At 43.7% G+C, this 19,470-nt stretch overlaps 1 protein-coding gene across 3 annotated transcripts in view; it reads right to left on the bottom strand.

The window, feature by feature from the left end:
- alpha-Spec (alpha spectrin) overlaps positions 1 to 19,470 on the bottom strand; it is a 79,202-nt gene that overhangs the window by 41,883 nt on the left and 17,849 nt on the right. For all 3 annotated transcript variants that reach the window (XM_089581996.1, XM_089581994.1, XM_089581995.1), the window contains exons 7-19: positions 18,262 to 18,353; positions 17,944 to 18,088; positions 17,689 to 17,805; positions 14,105 to 14,278; positions 13,914 to 14,015; positions 12,170 to 12,418; positions 11,153 to 11,230; positions 10,883 to 11,038; positions 8,951 to 9,093; positions 8,027 to 8,201; positions 7,517 to 7,585; positions 5,444 to 5,687; positions 1,945 to 2,135 (exon numbers count right to left, since the gene is read on the bottom strand). In XM_089581996.1, coding sequence (XP_089438122.1) covers positions 1,945 to 2,135; positions 5,444 to 5,687; positions 7,517 to 7,585; positions 8,027 to 8,201; positions 8,951 to 9,093; positions 10,883 to 11,038; positions 11,153 to 11,230; positions 12,170 to 12,418; positions 13,914 to 14,015; positions 14,105 to 14,278; positions 17,689 to 17,805; positions 17,944 to 18,088; positions 18,262 to 18,353 — 1,935 coding nt within the window. The remainder of the gene's footprint in view (positions 1 to 1,944; positions 2,136 to 5,443; positions 5,688 to 7,516; positions 7,586 to 8,026; positions 8,202 to 8,950; positions 9,094 to 10,882; positions 11,039 to 11,152; positions 11,231 to 12,169; positions 12,419 to 13,913; positions 14,016 to 14,104; positions 14,279 to 17,688; positions 17,806 to 17,943; positions 18,089 to 18,261; positions 18,354 to 19,470) is intronic.

Raw genomic sequence — 19,470 nt, forward strand, 5'->3', positions numbered from 1 at the left:
AGGCACATTAAAAGATACATTAAGCTGAAATAACTGCCACTAGATGCCCAACCTGCAATAATAAAAAAAAAGAACTGAACATTGACATGCAAGCAGGGCATGCAGAAGCTAGATTACCTTCACCCAACACTATGGTAGCATGCCCTTGACCACCATACTAAGCTCACAGATACTTGTACGCATGGTAGAAATATAAACAGCACTGAATGTATGTCATGGTAGCTTTGTGCTGCTGCGTTTTGATACTGAATGCGAAAAAATTCCTACATGATGTAACAAAGCTATGCCATCCTTAAGGCACCTGGGGAGCTTAGTTGGGTGTATGGGCTGCCATCTCAAAACAGAAGCCACAGCACTATTCACTGCTGCTGTCAACGCTACTTAAAAAGATGTAGCAGTGCAACCAAGAAACCAGCTGGGGCATGTTGTGATTGCCCATCTGCACTGCGATTTGAAATCCTAAGTGCATGTTACACCTCCCACCGTCCGTCTAATATGAAATTTCTTATATAGTAAAGTGAAACTGCAGTCCCATTTCACCTTCCACAGACTATCTTTTTTCGTTTTCTTTTCTTTTTTGATAAGGATATCTTTATAGTGATGAGTAGTAACTGAAGTAGTAACTGAAGTAGTAACATATTTATAGACTTCTGGAGCGGGCAGTCCTATTTGAGCAATGCATTATTTTGACAGTCTACATCAAAAAAATTGGATCTTACATGATTTTTCTTCCCCTTCCTAAAATCCTAAAATCTAAAACTAAAATCCACCCTGGAAATAAACTGCTCCTGGCAGACGTATTCACAGCTTCAAACAGCGGTCCAGGTGGTGGCACCCAGTAATATGTCAGTTGGAGAAACTAATTCCAAACCTTTACAACTGATTCCCCCATTACTCTGTTCCTAACTGAAGCCTGAACTGAAGTTGGCTGGTAAAAGCATGAATCGGGCGATAAAATCAAGTTTAGCAAGCCACAGTAGCATGCAGCTTCATAAAAGGTTGCACATTACTGTACCTGCTACATGAAGATGAAAATACTGCATAAACGCGTGTAAGGGCCACACCCTGTTTTCCCGAAGGAAATATTTAACAACAAAAAAAAAGATCCGTGTAAGGGCTGCATCCAAACTTTCCACGACCCACGAAATGCGTGCATTATGACCTCCACGATCAGCTCCAGCTGCGAGCAACAGCGCGCTTGATCGCAGAGGCCGCACGCACGCACAGGAGCTTCTAGGTGCCGCCCATGGATGACTGATGACATATCATCATCATCATCATCAACTTTTTCTCCCGCCGCGAGCTCCCACTATCCATATCGGCATCAGTATCACCAACTCCAGCTTTTTGCGACTGTCAAAGGCGCGCGAGTTGTAGCAGCATGGCAGTTCACCATAGTCGTGGCTTTCATGTGCTGCTGCCGAGCATTGCAATTTTAGCACAATGGGCAAGCACCTTAATTGCTACATGGCTGGGAGTTTGCTCTCGGCCACGGCAAGCGTGCGGCGGGCAGTAAATTCTACGCGGCCGAGAAGTGCGTCCGACGATGGTGCAACCAAAAAGATGCATTGAAGAGCACAAGCTGCAAAACACGCGCTTTCCAAGGCAAGCCGTGCAAGTTCCCTAAACTGGAAGAAGAGCTGCTCTGCTATGTTATGGAAGTGCGGAACAACGGCTACGCATTGCCATGCTGCGCGACTTTGTGGGATGAGTGTGCACCAGAGCACAGCACCAGCTCCGAGTCTGAAGACTCTGCAAGTGACGACTGAATGTAGAATAAAAGCCGCTCATCCCCTGATTAGTGTGTATTACTTTAAGGAAAAATTTTTACCCCAAAAATTGGCCCTCATCAAAAAAAAAAAAAAGTGCGGCCCTTACATGCATTTATACGGTAGTCATTGAAAGTAGAATGGCACAAGGTACATAGCATGCACAATAACTCACTTTGAGCTGCTGCCATCTCTCGCTGAGGTTCTGAATTCGCTTGTTTATCTCATCATGGGCAAAGTGGCCATCAGCCACCATGTTCTCGCCTGCTTCACACACGCTGCGAACTCTGTTCTCATGATTGTTGATTTCAGCAAGCACAGCCTGGTGCTTCTTGATCAGGTTCTGCACTCCAATCAAGTCACGTCCTGGAAAAAAAAAGCTAAGTGCTCCACAAAAATGAATCTTGTCACCTTAAAATGCTGTCACAGTTAACAGTTTTTGGATGTGTGTCAATGCACTCAAGGAACCACAAGCTGAAAGAGAAGACTAGCCTAATCTGAAACAAGATTCAGAATACAGTTAAACCTGGAGATAACGAAGTTGAAGTCTAGGATTTTTTTGTTACATCCAGGTTTTAGTTGCATGCAGTTTTCGCGAGAAGACCCAAAAGGGCGATGCAGAACAGAAACCAAAGTAAGAAACTAACATAGGTGAAGCCACCTTGAAAATGTTTACAGAAAACCCATTCTTCAATGCCTGATAGTGTGACTGCCGTGGCAGCTGCCGCCACCTCCGCCACAGCTCGCGTAACGTCGCTACGAGTGGGGTGGGGAGAGGGGCATCGCGGCCAAGCTAGAGAAGAGCGTGCGCAGTCGTGTCGCTGCAGTAGACCGGCCGGCGGCCGCAAAGGCACATTTTTCCCGTATGTTCCCTCTTTCGTTCTGGCCACCGCTGTTGCCCCAGGAAGCAGACTCTTCGCCTTGCATCGCTGACACTCTCTGCCTTCCCATCTCAACTGCGGTCGCTCGTTGCGATTGTTGACGCTCCTCTCATGTCAGTTTGTGCTCTATCATCGTGAAGCTTTTCTGCCAAATTTCATAACTGAGCACAAGCTAACAGATAGTTGTGCTAGCAGATAGTCTGCCTAGCGAGTTCGTGTAGTGGCAGTTGACCTCAATATAACGGTCTTTACATGGCGGTCTCAAATACACACGCTTCAATGGGGGTGGCAATGGGGAATTAAAAAACTTAAATCGAGAAATTCACTACATGGAGGTTCGTTACATGCAGATTTAACTGTAAAGCGCTGGTTATACATTTTTAATTTTTTATGCCATTTTTATGCACAACTAAATTTAACATTTCTCACTTCAGTCATACAACATTGTGACATTCCAGAACACAACTCTTGTGTGCTTTCTGCATTTACTACACTTTTATTCTTTCACAGCACTGTGCAACATAACGGAGGGACAATGGTATCTATTTTGTTTGCGCGGTACAATTACAGTAGCAGACAGATTTTTCAGGCCCCAATAATTCGGACTTTGCTGAGGAACTGCCATGCACCTCATAGGAGCGTGTACATTTTCACGACCCATATTTCAGACTCTGTGGAGTGTAAAAGTTTGATTTTTTGAACTAAAACAGATGCCAACAATAATGTAGAGATCATTTTTCAACTGGAAGTTTTTCAGCCTTATTTAGATGTGAGTGGGCATCGCTGTCACAGCCAACCCGTTCTCCGCCGCCGTGAAAGGCGCCATCTTGAATTTAAACGAGTCTGTGGGTGCTGATAGGAGTGACTAAGGCGTACTGGCTTGGACAGGCTTGGCTATTTGTTCATCGTTGTCATTCGAGATAATGGCACGCTCTCCACTGCCATCGAGATGGCCTACAAAGAGCATGTGATCACGTTGAAAACAGCAGAACGGGACAGCTGCAGCGTTGTGGCTTGGACGACGCCACCAGCAGTGTGGGGCAACAGATGCGGGAGGGGTGTACATTAGGAGGCACTCCCTTCCGCTCGCATGTTCCCATGGGTCACTTTTCGCTTCACAAGTGTTGTTGCCCACATGCAAACACTGTTCTTCGCGCAGCACGTGCATTCGTTCATGGAACACTGTTCTTCGCACAGCACGTGCATTCATTCATGGAACACTGTTCTTCGCACAGCACGTGCATTCATTCATGGAACACTGTTCTTCGCACAGCACGTGCATTCATTCATGGAACACTGTTCTTCGCGCAGCACGTGCATTCGTTCATGGAACACTGTTCTCCGCGCAGCACGTGCATTCGTTCATGGCATGACCTGCAGCCACATCACACTGTGTGTTGCGACGAGAGGTGGTGTGGCATGACAAAAGCATGACTGTCTCAGACAAAGTAATATCACTTGCAAGCAGAACATGGGAAGCAGCGAATTTCGCAATTTTTAAAGCCGGTTTTTCGCAGAAGAGTTACTTTTTCTGAAGCTTACAGAATTTTTTAAGCTGTTCCGATTATTTGGACCATTTTCCGGGTACCACTGAGTGAAAAATCTGTCGGCGACTATATACTATATTTCACTCAAATCCACTCCCGTATTATCATCACTCGGATGTTATGAGCTCTCAGCATTAATAAACGAAGTAGAAAAAAAAAACAGTTTGCTGACCAGTCCTGCTATTTTTGCTGCCCACTGTTCACCAAAGTGGTGTGTGGAAATGTAGTAGTGTGGTCCACTTTACATTTGTTAATATTTCAGAGATAACAAAAGTAAAATGACTGTGCTGCACTGAGCTGGACATAAAGCAAGCTTTTGTAAGTACCACTTCCCCTACTTACTACTACCATACAGCTGCTTAAAATGCAGCTTTGCAGAGAAAAAGTATCATTTATGCTGGCTTAGTGGGCAAGCCTACTCCAGTATTCAGCACGATAAGCACACTTTTCACACAATAGCGAAGTAATGCACATGAAGGTGGGAATAGTTGAGGATAAAGGCAGATTTCTTATACCTCTGGAGAGCACCTAATTCCATTAACAGTTTAAGGCAACAGACAATGTTTACCATGTGGGAGAAAAGCAACAGCCATAATAAAGTCGTGAAACTACTGTAACAGTAGTTAATAGAGGACAACAGCACAAGGTCACAGAAAGTTTTAAGCACCCTCTTTTTGCCATTATTACTGCCCTCATTCACTCCTTACACATTAAATGAAAACAGCATGTTTAATACGTCTATGTTGCAGTCACATTACATTAAAAGAAAAAATAAGGTGACTGGGGCAGTGGCGCACTTCATGGAGAACAGCTGTTGGCAACTTGGTCATGACTGACATGCATGCTGACTTGAAAATTTATGGTTCAGTTTATCACGGTTTGCACAACTGCTATAACAAGTGGTTCACATTGTATGAAAGCCCACTACAAATATGAACACAGCTTCATTACAATTTTCTGCATACTTGGAGTGCTAAATCCCATCTCAGATTACACTATAGCCTCACTGAAATTTGTACCTGACCACTGTGTCTCCCCCATGAGCGACTAGCCTGTAACAAGGAAGTCTAATGTCCAACCTACAGCTCAAAGAGCCTGTGAAATTTGTATTTTATGATAATTAAACCCATCAATACTTCTCAGCTGAATGCCTTATGCAAGCCATGAGCCTAGACAAAAACAGACAAAAAACAGAGGGTAAGGCTTGCATGCAACACAGTACACTTTAGCCTCAAAGAAGGCCCACCTCGGTTGGTGGAAGCAGCAATGGGTTCTTTCTCTCGTATCCAGGCCTCTTCATCCTCAACATCGCGGAACAGCTGCTGCACGCGCAAGGAATCCTGCAGCTTCTGACGGCGAGTGGCCATGGGTGCCTGCAGCATGTTATATCGCTCCACCAAGGCTGCCTTCTTGGCCATAATGGCCGGTGCATCAAAGTGACCTTTGTCCGCAAACTGTTGGGCTTGGATCATGACGCCGTCCACACGATCCTGCATATACACACGCACATATGCTCATTTTAGTCCTCAGCACTTCGACCGAGTGCATACCCCCCACCCTTCAACAACGCTTAACCCCTTCAGATGCAAATTAAGATCCAGTAGGGAAAAAATTTTCAACTTTTTGAAAGGAGTATGCCAGAATTAAATATAAAAAAATGTATCCAAATCCGCTGGTTAATTATGCCAATTCTGTCAGGTCCTCATACCCATATTGCGATTCCACACTTCTTTCAAGGTCTCAATAAATCTTTTTTTGACTCATTCCTGTCATATCAACACATTTTAGGGCCCCTACACTAGCATTTGCACTAGCATTTGCACTAGCATATGCACTAGCAAAAAAGAAAATGAGAATTGGCCCTCGCCAGAGCCATACCAGAAGCCATCTATCATAAAAAAATTCCTGCGTTCATTTTGCATGCCCCACTAATCTTTCTACACAAACTCGTTCAGACGGCAACACATTTTTGCATCAACTTCTGTGGAAATTGCCCTTAGTACAGGAAAGATTTGATACCGCTCAGGTCCCGTTCGCAAATGTAGACACTGCACTGCTCCAAGCATCACCCTGGAGACAAGCAGATATACTTACTTTAGGCACACATCTTCCAGGGGAGATCTGAAGCATATACAAATGCCTGGGGTAACGCATGCACCTCCAATGCTACCATCTACCACTAATGCCACATCTCAGGTTTGAAACTACTTACAACCGGCAGCATAGCCTAAGTACTACCGATTAGGTCTTGGTTGGAATGGCACAATAAAACACTCTTGGCTATGAAGAGAAGAGGTAAACAGCCTCTCCACATACACATTCATGCATACAGGCAAGTACCTTTCACTTGCAGAACCCATGAAACACACATCTAACCCCTTTATCTCAACGTTAACAAGAATGAAATAAGTACACCATTTTAAATTTTTGTTCTGAATGAACTGTGTTTGGTTTCGGTTTTATGGGGTTTAACGTCCAAAAGTGACTAAGGCTAAGTAGTGGAGGGCTGTGGATAATTTCGACCACCTGGGGTTCTTTAACGTGCACTGCCATCGCACAGTATATAGGCCTCTAGCATTTCCACCCCTACTGAAATTCAATCACCGTGGCCGGGATCAAACCCTCGTCTTTCAGGTCAACAGCCGAGCACCATAACCACTGAGCCACCGTGGCGGCAATTAACTGTTTTTAGCTGTATGTCTAGAAACAAATCGAGAGTTCACTCACTAAAAGCACCTTTCCATTACAACTCAGCTTGGGTTTTGGCCAAATGCTCAAACGCCACCTCATATGCTCTGGTTCTAACAGCCATAATACTATGTCATGCAATGAAAGCATACAGGCAGCTTATATAGCTGAAGATCAATTCTTAAACCTATTGCTTCAAGAAACACTTCACCTGCAAAACAAAATAAAATGGAGCCTCTTCTGAACTATCAAGCTACTACTATGGAATAGCAGTCCTCACAAATCCCCATATTCCATAAAATTTAGAACATGTGTAGGGTTTCTGGCTGTAAATAGTGAAAGACTATACAGTTACATGACATTTTGCCAAAATGATTTAGTTTTCACAACTGTTCTTGATGAACATGACAATGTGCTCAACAACTTAAATAGTGCAAAGGTTGGACCCTTCCAATATGAACTTATCTCAAAGGAAACACTATTACAGATTTTGATGTAGCTTCAAACAGGAAAGGTACCTGCATGTTAACACTACAAAGAGCAAGAAGATGTCTAAAGCGAATAGACTCAATGGAAGAGAAATTCAAAAATACGATCTAAAAGTTACAAATACAATCCAAAAGTTACTCACAGAATGAGAGGCCACATCAGTTTCCAAGAGTGCATGCTTCTTCAAGAGGTTTTGGACACTGGTGAGGTCCTGCAGAAAAGTGAATACAAATTCTTCAAACTCTGAAAGCCGAATTTTAACATGGCATCGCCCATTAATGTTCATAGACCTGGATCCCACATTTCTTCACCCTCAATTCAAGTTTCCAAAAAGTGGCATCAGATGCCTGCCAGCATGATCAAATGGCAGTGTACTGCATACTATTCAGATCAGTGCGAATATTCAGATTTCAAATTCAAATTTAACAAACTGCAGAATAATTCAATTTGACTTTAAAATATCTAGCATTTGGATTGCAAATTAGTGATTCCTTCCCTTTTCTCTTCTTCATCTTTCCTCACAAAGTAACCAAATGCTCTCAGGGTGTTACCCCCCTCAAATGTACTTGAATAGGTTGGTTGCCAAGATAACGCAACCAGCCTACTCACACAAAGAAATTCCTCACATATGACTGAAGTCTCGTTCACGTACCTTGCCACAGTCCTCCGACATGAGCTGGCCCTCGACTTCGGACAGCCAAAGCTCAATGTCCTCGACGCCTCTATTGAACTGCTGCTGAGCGGAAGCTTCACTCAGTTTTGTTCCTTTGGTGTCGGCGGCCTTGCTCAGCGACTGCCACAGTGTGATAATTTCCTCCATGCGTTGGCTGTTGCACAGAAGCAAGAAGCAACATTTATTTTAGTCCACATTTACACAAACAGGTATGCCAGCTGGCCTTCCAGCATGCAGCAAATGCAGGGCAGCTGCTACACATTCCAAGATAAAAGTCAACATTCACAAAGGACAGTTGCAGCTCATTATAGCAAACAGGTAAACAAATCGTAAAATAGCTCGATTTAGCCGAAATTCATACGAAAAAATTTCAACAAAAACACACGCAAGAGCAGTGCAATTTAGCCAGTGATGAGACAGCAACTCATGTGATACTTTATTAGAGAAATGGGGAGACCTCTTCCAGAGTTTTAGCACCATTTCAAAGCATTTGCTGCGATTCCGGAGACCGAAAAAACCTAGCGTCAGTGAGGTTGGCTTCTCCACACAGCACCACCAGCATGCAACGGTGACAAGCCAACTGTCATCAAGAGTGGCTTCTCCTCGTTACAGCCGTGTCGCACTGAAAATGGTACGTCAGAGCGAAAGCTATCGCCTTTTTCAACACCTTTCAACAGAGTTAATACAGCCAATAATTCATAATATCTGTGTTAGTTATATAGAGGTTCGACAGTTCAATATAATAAATCAACATTAGAATGCTACCCAACAGGCTCATTGCATTGGCAAAAATATTGTGAGGGCCAATATACAGTACATGCGGGGGGAAAAAAAAAAAATGTAGTAAGACATCTCACAACACTGCTAGTAACATTGCATCAAGGCATAATTCCTTAAACAAACCTGATGCGGTCCGATGCATAGTGGTTAGCATCAACCAGCTCTTGGCCAGTACTTGTGATGTCCTCCACACGACTTCTGTTGGCATTGAGCTCCTGAATGAAGTTCTGGTGCTTTTGAACTTTTCCATTCAGGTTGGTGGGATCCTGAGAAGAAATGAACAAAGAGACACACTAATGAAGGACAAATGAACTGCTTATATACAACAAAATGCTACAGCGGAGTAGATGCCATTGATCAGTACCTTGTTACAATAAGGCTGGAAAATAAAAATACATAAATTGGCTGTAGTATTCAATGTAAAATAATCATGACAACAGCAAGAACTATTAAACACAAAGCAGCATCAACTATAGAACCACAACACTTTGGGGGAAGCAAGCTCAACCACACAAATTGGTTTACTAACAATGCATGAACTGAAAAAAAAAAAAAGAAAATGACCTGCAAGCCAATGCATTCTTGCAGACACATCCAAACACTAAGCAATGTGCATTAGGCTAGGACCAGAGTAAAAAAACGCTACCACTTTATGCTAACACATCTTTCACCTATTGGAACTGAAGTGAAGCCCCAATTACCAAACTTACACGGGACCTGGGGAATAAAAAAAAAAGACGCTAATCTGCTAACCTCACATAATGGACAAAAACAATGCTGCTTGACTTTGTACAACAAAGATACACAGAACTTCTAAATAACTGCCAAATTTTGGAAAAAGAACAGCCTTTAAATACACGACTGTGTTGACCCTGAAAACATGAACGCATTTGTTTTACATTATCAAATATGCAGTAAACTACTGCCGACAAAAGTGCCAAGATGCAAAAGCACTAGTCTAGATGCACTGGCACATCACCTGGTGGCCTGGAACTATGATCATGGCTGTGAATGGCATACCCACTTCCCATGCCTAGGGTGCTCATCCAAAAGCACCTACTCTGCTTTCCTTGGGCTTTGAGAGAGAAGCGACCATCACAATGAACCAGCGTGTGCTGCTATTCTGGTAAGGCATCGCCAGGAACATCCCGTCAGATAAACATTTAACTGTTCGAATTTTACTACCACTACACCATTGAGAGACATCAAAGCACCACTTTCAGTATCAACCCTAAGGATTAAAACACCACTCCAGGCCCACTTTGAAGGCCCATTCACACTTTCGAGTCAGAGGTTGTGTGACCACCTTGGTCCAAAAGAGACAGAAATTAGCATGGGCAAGTAAAAGAATAATATTGCCCAAAAGAGACAGTCTCAAATGGTTGCAACGGTTGAAAAGCCACAGTCGCACGCCAGTTCCATGCTGCTCTATTTTCTAGCTTCGCAACTGCAAGTCTTTAACCGATCAGCGGTGCCACGGAAGTGAATGAAAGCTTGTTCCACATCCAGCTTCTCATTGCTGGTAACAGCCAAGGTCGACAACCTTCATTCCGAAAGAGACCCAATTCGAGAAAGTGACCCGGAGGTCACCCTTGACCCTTGAAAGTGTGACCATCGGTACACTTAAACCACTCCCTGGTCGCAAGTGACAGCCGGTCGCACGCCCTTCGTGGCTCAAGTGTGAATGGGCCGTAAGTAGACCGCCTTTTCCGGCAGAAATAGACGCCCCATGTGCACTCTCGCTAACAGAGTTCAGAGCTGCCAGGCACCCCAGCGATATCTTGCAGCTGGCCCTTGCCCCTCCTGCGCGCCTGTGCCCCAGCAGTACTTATGAATGACAATACAGTTTGACAAAACTCCACTAAGATTCGAGCACAATGAGCTTTTTTACTATTTTTGCACATGCTGTCTACAAACATGCAGCAGCTACTTAACAACCAAGTACTGAACACAGTGTTTAACCCTTTCCTCCTCATGTTATAAAGCATTACAACAAGTAATGTCTCTTCGCAAGCCCTGTGATAAATAAAAACTAAATAACAAGAACCGACTTACCAGATAGCTTTCATCCATGGCAATCTTGAGTTTCTCGTTGATCCAACCCTTAGTCTCATCGCAGTCCCGCTCAAACTGCTGCAGACGATACGACTCCTCCAGCATGGTGTGGCGAGTGTGAGAGCGCTCTAGAAGTGCATTCCTTCGCTCCAACAGCTGAAGGAAGAAACACGTGAAGCAAGATAGTTTACGGTCTTAAAGCTTTGAGGAATGAAACAAGTTTTTGAAGCACAATACAAGAAATATCAGCACAACAGAAATGACACTTACAGCAGCTCTCCTTTGAGCAACATCATCTGCGGCATAATGCTGCCCTTCAATGAGCTTGGTTGCAAACTCGTCCAAAGCCTGCGAAAACAAAATGACAAATCAGCAGGCCTTTCCATCAACTTTTCCCCAGGTTTAAACAAGGCAATTTATTGTTGCTGTTTCAATGCATGTTCACAGCATAACCTCAATGCATTTTTTTTTTAAACACAGGAAGAACGTCATTTATTGACAATTTCACTTCATAAATATGTCGATTAGCATTTTTTGGCACAGGATCTGACTGAACACCCTCCTTTTCTAGTGCTCGCAGAATTCAGTCCACATATGCACTGCCCTTAGTGCAGAACTTTGCAATACATCCAGTTCAACTGAAATAGCAACAGTAGCAAAGAATGGATGTTTCGCACTCTTGAGCCAATGCCCAGTAGAGAAGTTGCCATAGCAGCTGACTGTCAGTGTTTTTGCTCTTCACCCAGCTTGCTCGTATGCAAGTGCATTGTAGTTCTCGAATGCTTCACCCCCTTGCATTTAAGCACTGCAAAGAAGCCACTGCTTTTCTCCTCTTCGTGTCTCTCCTCCACGGGAACGGCCCGCTTATAAGTTTGTGCAAGTTTTTTTTGTTTTGTTTTAGAAAGAGGCAATGCTTCGCCCCATTGCACTTAGGCATTGCAGAGAAGCCACCACAGCCCCACACCAGGTGACTGCCCGCTTTTTATGACTAGTGCCTCCAGGTTTGGCCTACGTGTATGTTTGCACATGTGCAGTTGGTCACCGAACATAATACACGATCAGAATTTATTGAAATTTTGAATACAGTAGCCGGGAAATAGTGTTCTTCGGGAAAGTAGGAACCGGGATAAAAATAGTAACTATATGGGACATTTTTATTGCCCGAGATTTTGAGTGTATGAACCAGGAAATGGTGTGAACCGGAAAGGTGTAAATGAGGTTCCATTGTACAACCATGGCATCCAAAAGGACATGGAAACATCTCTAACAGAGAAGCTTATGCCAGACCTTGATCTTCTCCTCCTGTGCGTTGAGAGACTTTTCAAAATCCTCATGCTTCTTCAGCAGGGCTTCAACAGAGTCAAGAGAGTCCCCAAGGTCTTGGTTGGCAAGGAAGGCCTCCTGCTTGGCCATCCACGTGTCTGCCTGCTCAGTGTCTCGATAGAACAGCTGCAGGTCCATGCACTGCTCGTATAAGATGCGCCGCTCTTCCCACAGAGCCAAGAGGACACTCTTCTCATTCTCCAGGATGCCCAGCTGCACATATGCAAGGCAGAATACAATCAACACTGAGACGTGTCTGCCAAAGATCTCTTTCATTTGACCACACAACAAATCATTCAGACAAGGCAAACAGGAACTACACTTAGCTTGACCATGGTGAAATACAGGAAACCTTAATGCTGCTTCAGTTTTCCATTTTATTGGGAACAATATTTTTTTCAATACAGTCTTGGATAACAGGGCAAAATGCAGATGCTCTTTACCTGACAAGGGATCTGTCATTCATACATTGCTCAACAACTACAAGCAACGACATAATAGGTCCAAAGTTTTTGAACATGCAAGCACTTTTAGCACGAAACAACAAATACAAAATACTCATTACACTGAATATGACAGCAGGCAACTTTTGAAGATATTTTTAAAGCTTCCAGGTGATAAACGCAGCTGCAAGATAGCAATGATAGATGGTGGCTGCTCAGAAAGTTATGGATTAAATACACCAATGTTTGGATAGCATAAGCTGTTCTAATGACAAGCAGTATGAAGAAGTTATATGGCTATACCATGTGTTACTGGTTTTACGAGTGTTTAACATCCCAAAGAGACTCAGGCTATGAGGGACGCCGCAGTAATGGGCTGCGAAAATTTTGACCACCTGGGGTTAACGTGCACTGACATTGCACAGTATACACAGGCCTCTAGAATTTCGCCTGCATTGAAATTCAACCACTGTGGCTGGGATTGAACCTGCGTCTTTCGGGTCAGCAGCCAAGCGTCATAACCACTAAGCCACCACAGCGGCTATGCAATGTATTACTGGGCAAGCACAAGTCAGATAATCTAGAACAATCTCAATTTAATTCCCAATATATGTAGCAAAATAAAGCTTGTATAGCTGGTTTACTTCAAGCACGTCATGCCAAAGATAGGCTGGGGCAGTGTGCTCCAGCCGTTCAATGTTTTCAATGTAGCGCATGGCTCATTTTTGGAGAACCACCAATCTGTCAACATTGAATTGGCAGTAGAGCCTCAAACTGATAAGCAGTAATTAAGATGAGATTGAACAAGGGCATAGTATAATCGACACTTTAACCAGACCAGGATTAGGTACCTAATTTTATGCAGTATGTCAACATCTATATACTCTGGGTGCAAATAATGCACTAAATTACTTATAATATCTTGTACGGGCTGCACCCACTGTATGGGCCATACCCACTGTTGTGGACTAGCCTGAGACAAAAATACAGGTAATTTTTTTTATTAGTTTCTGGGCTGCACCTTCAGAATTCACACAATTTTTTTTTTTTTTTTAAGTTCAGGCCGCTACACGAGTATACGGCATTGTTTGAGGACACATGCAATTTGCTAATATCCTAAAATTACGTCCATATGGAAGCTCCTGTGCCCACCATCCAGAAGTGCAAATCAAGTGATTAACTAACATGAGCTAATCACTTCATTAACACAAAGCTAAAATGAGCCACAGTAGCAGAATGCAGTAAGCAGCATTTTGCACCATTACCTTTTCCTTGACTTCATCAACAGCGTAATGCTTCTGGTCCAGGAGAATCTGTCCAGCTTCAGCAGTTGAACGGAAGCTGTCCTCTCTCGCATCGATTTCGCCCTACAAGGATGGCATAGAAGGTGCGGTTAACACTCGCTCAGACACTCTGTGCTTCATGTGAAACAAGGCAACATGAAAATCACGGGCACCTTGTGTTCCTGGTGACGTTCCAGCAGAGCTTCTGCGCCAGCCACATCTTTGGCCAGTTCATCTGCCGAAATAATGGCATTCATGTCATGAATCCACGACACAAGATCTCTGAAGTCTGCCAGAAAACGGTGCAGCAGGTACGATTCGTCCAGTCGTCGTCTCCTTTCTTGAGCCTAGAAAGAGAATATTGTTGCACGCCAATTGGTTAAATGTGCGAGAACTGAGCTTAGTTGGTTGTTCATGGTGAAACATGCTAAACTTTTTACGGACAGAAACGGAACGAAGACTCAACACTGAGCGTGAACCAACAACAATAGGTTCATGCTACAAAAAGGTTTGCTGTGATCGTTGCGCGTTTCACACAGTGTAATCTTGACAAGAATGAAATTTCATTCTGATGAAGTACAATATATAAAACTAAATGATCTCCCTTTGCATTAAACACACAGTAGAAATCCACAATAACTCATTTCACTTCTCATTTTATGGCACGTTAGCCTAGAGTGGCAAAATAATATGTTCCAGTATCAGGATTTCCCAGCCTAAAAATGGAAGATTTTAAATCCACGATAACATGCAGTGTATTTCAGGACCACTGTGTTTACTTACGTAACAAATGACCTGCAAAAGAAATGCATCAGACATTAAAATCCCGAAAAATTTTATTTGACTACAGCAAAGTTTCCCAATAAACGTACCTTCCAAACTGGCATAAATCAGTTTCACAAAAAGTGTTTGTTACACAAGTACAGTACAGTCAAGCATGAATGCCACGCATCATTTGTTCATTAAATCCACATGTTTGCAGTAAGTGGACTAATAATATAGACGGCAACCATACGGCCGACTTTAGAGGTGCGCTGGCTTTGCAGCGTCTGCAAGTCGTCATCCACCTGGCCCAGTTTTGACGCCGGTAGGCACATTTTAGCACATCGCAATTGGAACCATGTGTTTTGGCCTAGTGTGCTACATAATAAGAGACCACTTTTAATTATGGGGCTTACATCAGCCAGGAGTGAAATCTGTACCCGGAAATAGTCAATTGTTGCTTCTAAAGCGCTGAGACCTTGCAAGGACACTGTCTTTGACCAGTGCCAACCAGCGACAGCCTTTCGCAGATGATGCCAGCATTGTGTGCAGGTCCGGTAGCAGCAGTGGCTCGTTTCCGTGCACAGGAAATGTTCCACACTATCCAAGCTTTAATCTTAGTGGGAGTCAATATTTTGGACAAATAAAGTGCACAAAGTGCAGGGGTAACAAGGGTAGCAGGGGTACTTGGCGAGCTGAGCAAGACACAGTAAAACAAGAAGAGCCTATCAGGGAAGGTCGTATGTAGCGCTGTCCACGAGGCACAATCACCTACCGTATTTATTCGAATCTAGGCCGATAGTTTTTTCAAAAAAACGAGATGTAGAACTCGTATGTCGGCTTAGATTCGAGGATTTCGTTTCGAGGTTTCGTATTCATAAAATACGAATAAATGTAGCACGCAGGTGGCGCCCCCACAAAACGCCAACGAAAGACAGCACTGTAGCCGTTGCTATCCGTAGCCGTTGCTATCCGTAGCCGTTGCTATCCGTAGCCGTTGCTATCCGTAGCCGTTGCTATCCGTAGCCGTTGCTATCCGTAGCCGTTGCTATCCGTAGCCGTTGCTATCCGTAGCCGTTGCTATCCGTAGCCGTTGCTATCCGTAGCCGTTGCTATCCGTAGCCGTTGCTATCCGTAGCCGTTGCTATCCGTAGCCGTTGCTATCCGTAGCCGTTGCTATCCGTAGCCGTTGCTATCCGTAGCCGTTGCTATCCGTAGCCGTTGCTATCCGTAGCCGTTGCTATCCGTAGCCGTTGCTATCCGTAGCCGTTGCTATCCGTAGCCGTTGCTATCCGTAGCCGTTGCTATCCGTAGCCGTTGCTATCCGTAGCCGTTGCTATCCGTAGCCGTTGCTATCCGTAGCCGTTGCTATCCGTAGCCGTTGCTATCCGTAGCCGTTGCTATCCGTAGCCGTTGCTATCCGTAGCCGTTGCTATCTGTAGATGGTACTGATCAAAGCACACATGAGCACTGGCTGCCATTTTGGCCTTGTTCTGTTCTCGTGCGGTGGCGTGAGCACATTCGCAGCAGTGAAGTTTTCGTGCGTGGTTTTTATCACCAACACCATGGCACCAAACAGGCGGTGCCATTATAGTGCCGCCTTTAAGCGGATAGTTATACTAGCTGCAGAGCAGTCGTCAAATCTTCAAGCCGGGCGGGACATCGGCGGCTGATCCCGGGCTGGCGTTGCATACGTCTCCTTGCCCAAACGCCAGCCCGGGATCAGCCTGAGCGGGTTCCTGGCAATAAATGTCGTTTGCGTGCTGTACCTCTTGTTCGCAGTTGTTTTTTCGGCCGGCCTACAATCGAGGTAAGTTTTTTTTTTTTCTGTGGCCTTCAACTTTCGGGTCTCGGCTTAGAATCGTGGCCGGCCTAGATTCGAGTAAATACGGAATCTGCTCTTGGCTGGGACCATACAAACAGACAGATTTGACGAAGTAGGTGCTTAAGCTCTTTGAGCTAGTAACATTTATTCTGGCTTTCAAGAATCTGTGACGAGCTCATGCGGAGCATGCGACAACTGCCGCAAGTGAAGAATGCGCTCTGCTGCAGCGCAGATACATCCAGTCTGTTCCTGTAATTCTGTTCAGGTGCAATAAGATCACTTTTCATGACCCAGCATAAAAAGACCCACTGAGGGTCCTGCGCTTGAAGGGGAAGACATGGGGTGTCAACAGCTCCGGAGTGTGGCGCTCCTCCTGTGCCACTAGGTCATTTCCTGAGGTGGGTAAGCCACGCAGTAAAGTGCACGGAAACAGAGGCAATTTTTGGAATTCATTTCACCTCATTTGTAATTACTTTACCTCACTGATCACCTTCTTTTCTCCGACATCATTTGCAATCGAGTGAATTTTTTTCATGGTTGTTATTGCCATGTCTGATATGTTTTCATAGCTAATTTGTCAATATATAATAATTTGGTTTTTGTATTAACGCTCTTTCTGTATAGATGTTTATCCCTTGCAAATCTTACATTTTACTAATCACACTTAATTTTTCGTAAGAGGTCCCACTACAGTATTTCACTGAGACTCCTTACTGTAAATATACAGTGAAGCCTTGTATCCTGGAAAAATAAAATCTGCTGCTGGTCCAAGTTTTTTTTTTTTTTAATTTCTTCGCTTAACTCTCACCCTTTTCACAATCTTCATGCAAAAAAAGCAAAAGCGGTAGCAATGTTTACATAGGACCACAATGAAGAGTGCACAATGTGCCCTGGCACCAGAGTTCCTGGTGCCCAAGTGTTCACTGCAACTGAATTTCATCTTCGCAGGCATTCGTTCCATCAGAGATTCAGCTCCATGGCCCTCATGTAAACTGTGACGGAGCGTCCCTTCTGACCATATTAAGCAAGTGTTCATCATAAGTGGGCTCGACGAATAAATATAATCGAAGTAAAAATGCTCTAAAAGCAGCTGTCACAAACAGCAGCAGTCACCACCAACAACAACAACACGCGCTCCTCTTCTGAGCAACAAGAAGGCTGCACACGCACCTTTCTCTTGAGCATCTCCCAGGTGGCCATGATCTCTGCATGTTTTCCCCTGATCTGGCTCCCATGGTCACTGTGGATGCTGCAAAGCCTGTCAGCCTCTTGGCCCAAGGTCATCACCTGAAATAGGAACAGCCAAGCTTTCTTTGCTTGATCAGTTACACCACACTATGCCAAGAAAATAAAAAGTCAGCAATGCAATTTTCACTCTCACTCTTCATTAGCCCGATATCTGTGAGGAAAGGCCAGCGACTCTACCTTGTCTTCTAAGGCGGCAAGGTCTCTCTCGATGCCCTCATGCTTGCGCTGGAGAGTCTGCACGCTCACCAGGTCCCGGCCGTAATCATCAGATGACAGCACTACATCTTTTTCAGTTATCCACGTAATTGTCTCGTCGGCATCTCTGCGTACAAAATTTTTCCATTAAGTACACAGCTAACTTTATTCTCGCGAATTACGATACTAATAAAACAGCATCCAAAACCCACAAATTTTGGTGCCACAATCACACAATTGCCAGACCACATAATTCAAGACAATACAGTTATACTGAGTAGTAGAGACACCAGTACAAACCTGTTGAAGCGCTGGATCTCGTGCGCGCCGAACAGCCTCTCCTGCCGCAGCAAAGTGAGGGCCTTCAATTTGTTCCAAGCCTCGTTCAGCTCCTGTAATCCATGACAGAACATTCAGCCAACAAAAAGCCACTGCTCATTACTTTAGCTGGATTTCAGCTTGCTGTAGCAGAGTTGCACACATTACAAGCTTTGTATAATCACGCCTTTCCAAGTTACTCTGAAAATACAGTTATGATGACTTATGTCATATGGAGGCTATACACCCATGAGGGGCAAGCACTTTAACCAGTCCACAGTTTTATCCATATCTTATTCAACACATTACAAGTTTGTGCTCTCTCTTTTTCCTTTTTTTTCAGAGTTCAAATAATTTCAATTTAGCAAACTTCACTTCTCAAGTAAAAGAATCAATATGCAATACCACCATTTCTTACTACTCCTAAATCAACGATAAATGTCAGGTAAAATAAGCCAAGGTGTAAAGGCCAACCTAGCATACTGCAAAAATCGATATCAAAACACTACTAACGAAACAACTGAGGAACCATACTGCATCCATGCAAAAGAAAAGCTGCATCTGTACTACTGAACTCTTTTTTTACGTAAGTAATAGTCTGCTTGGTCAATAAAATTACTTTAGTGTCTTGTGTCTATTCCACACGACTAAGATTTTTTTTTTTTAAAAATGGCACTACAGCAGCGTTTCTGGAATGGCAATGAATCTAAATGTCACTAAGATACAAAATGCAGCAGCCTTGCTAATACAGTAGAACCCCTTTATAGTAAAAAACGACTCTGACCAGCAAAAATCTTTACTATATGAGGGCCTTTGCTATATCAGTTGTTGGTGATGGCATGGCTCTGAGGATGCTCTCTGGTAATTGACTACTCACTAAACACAGTGTTGCTTTATAAAATAAACTCACAAATACCTTCCATTCTCCTCTTATTGTCCCTTTGTAAGATAAATATATATTTTCAGTAATCACATTTCCTGCTATAACATTTTCAATTTTGTTTGCACCTTGTGAAGGTACCACATTTGCACAAATAAAATACAGCTACAAATATAAAGCGAATTTGATTTCATGTGAAAACAAAAGTTTTGCGTGAACACGACATCATTTTCCGCACCCTCAACATTGTTTGAGAGGCATAGTTAGGAAACATGCGTGACACAGTCAAGGCGCGCTCATCTAGTGCAGTA

The sequence above is a fragment of the Amblyomma mixtum genome, chromosome 3 (genome assembly GCF_055824585.1).
Source record: "Amblyomma mixtum isolate Tamu chromosome 3, ASM5582458v1, whole genome shotgun sequence".
Classification (NCBI taxonomy): domain Eukaryota; kingdom Metazoa; phylum Arthropoda; class Arachnida; order Ixodida; family Ixodidae; genus Amblyomma; species Amblyomma mixtum.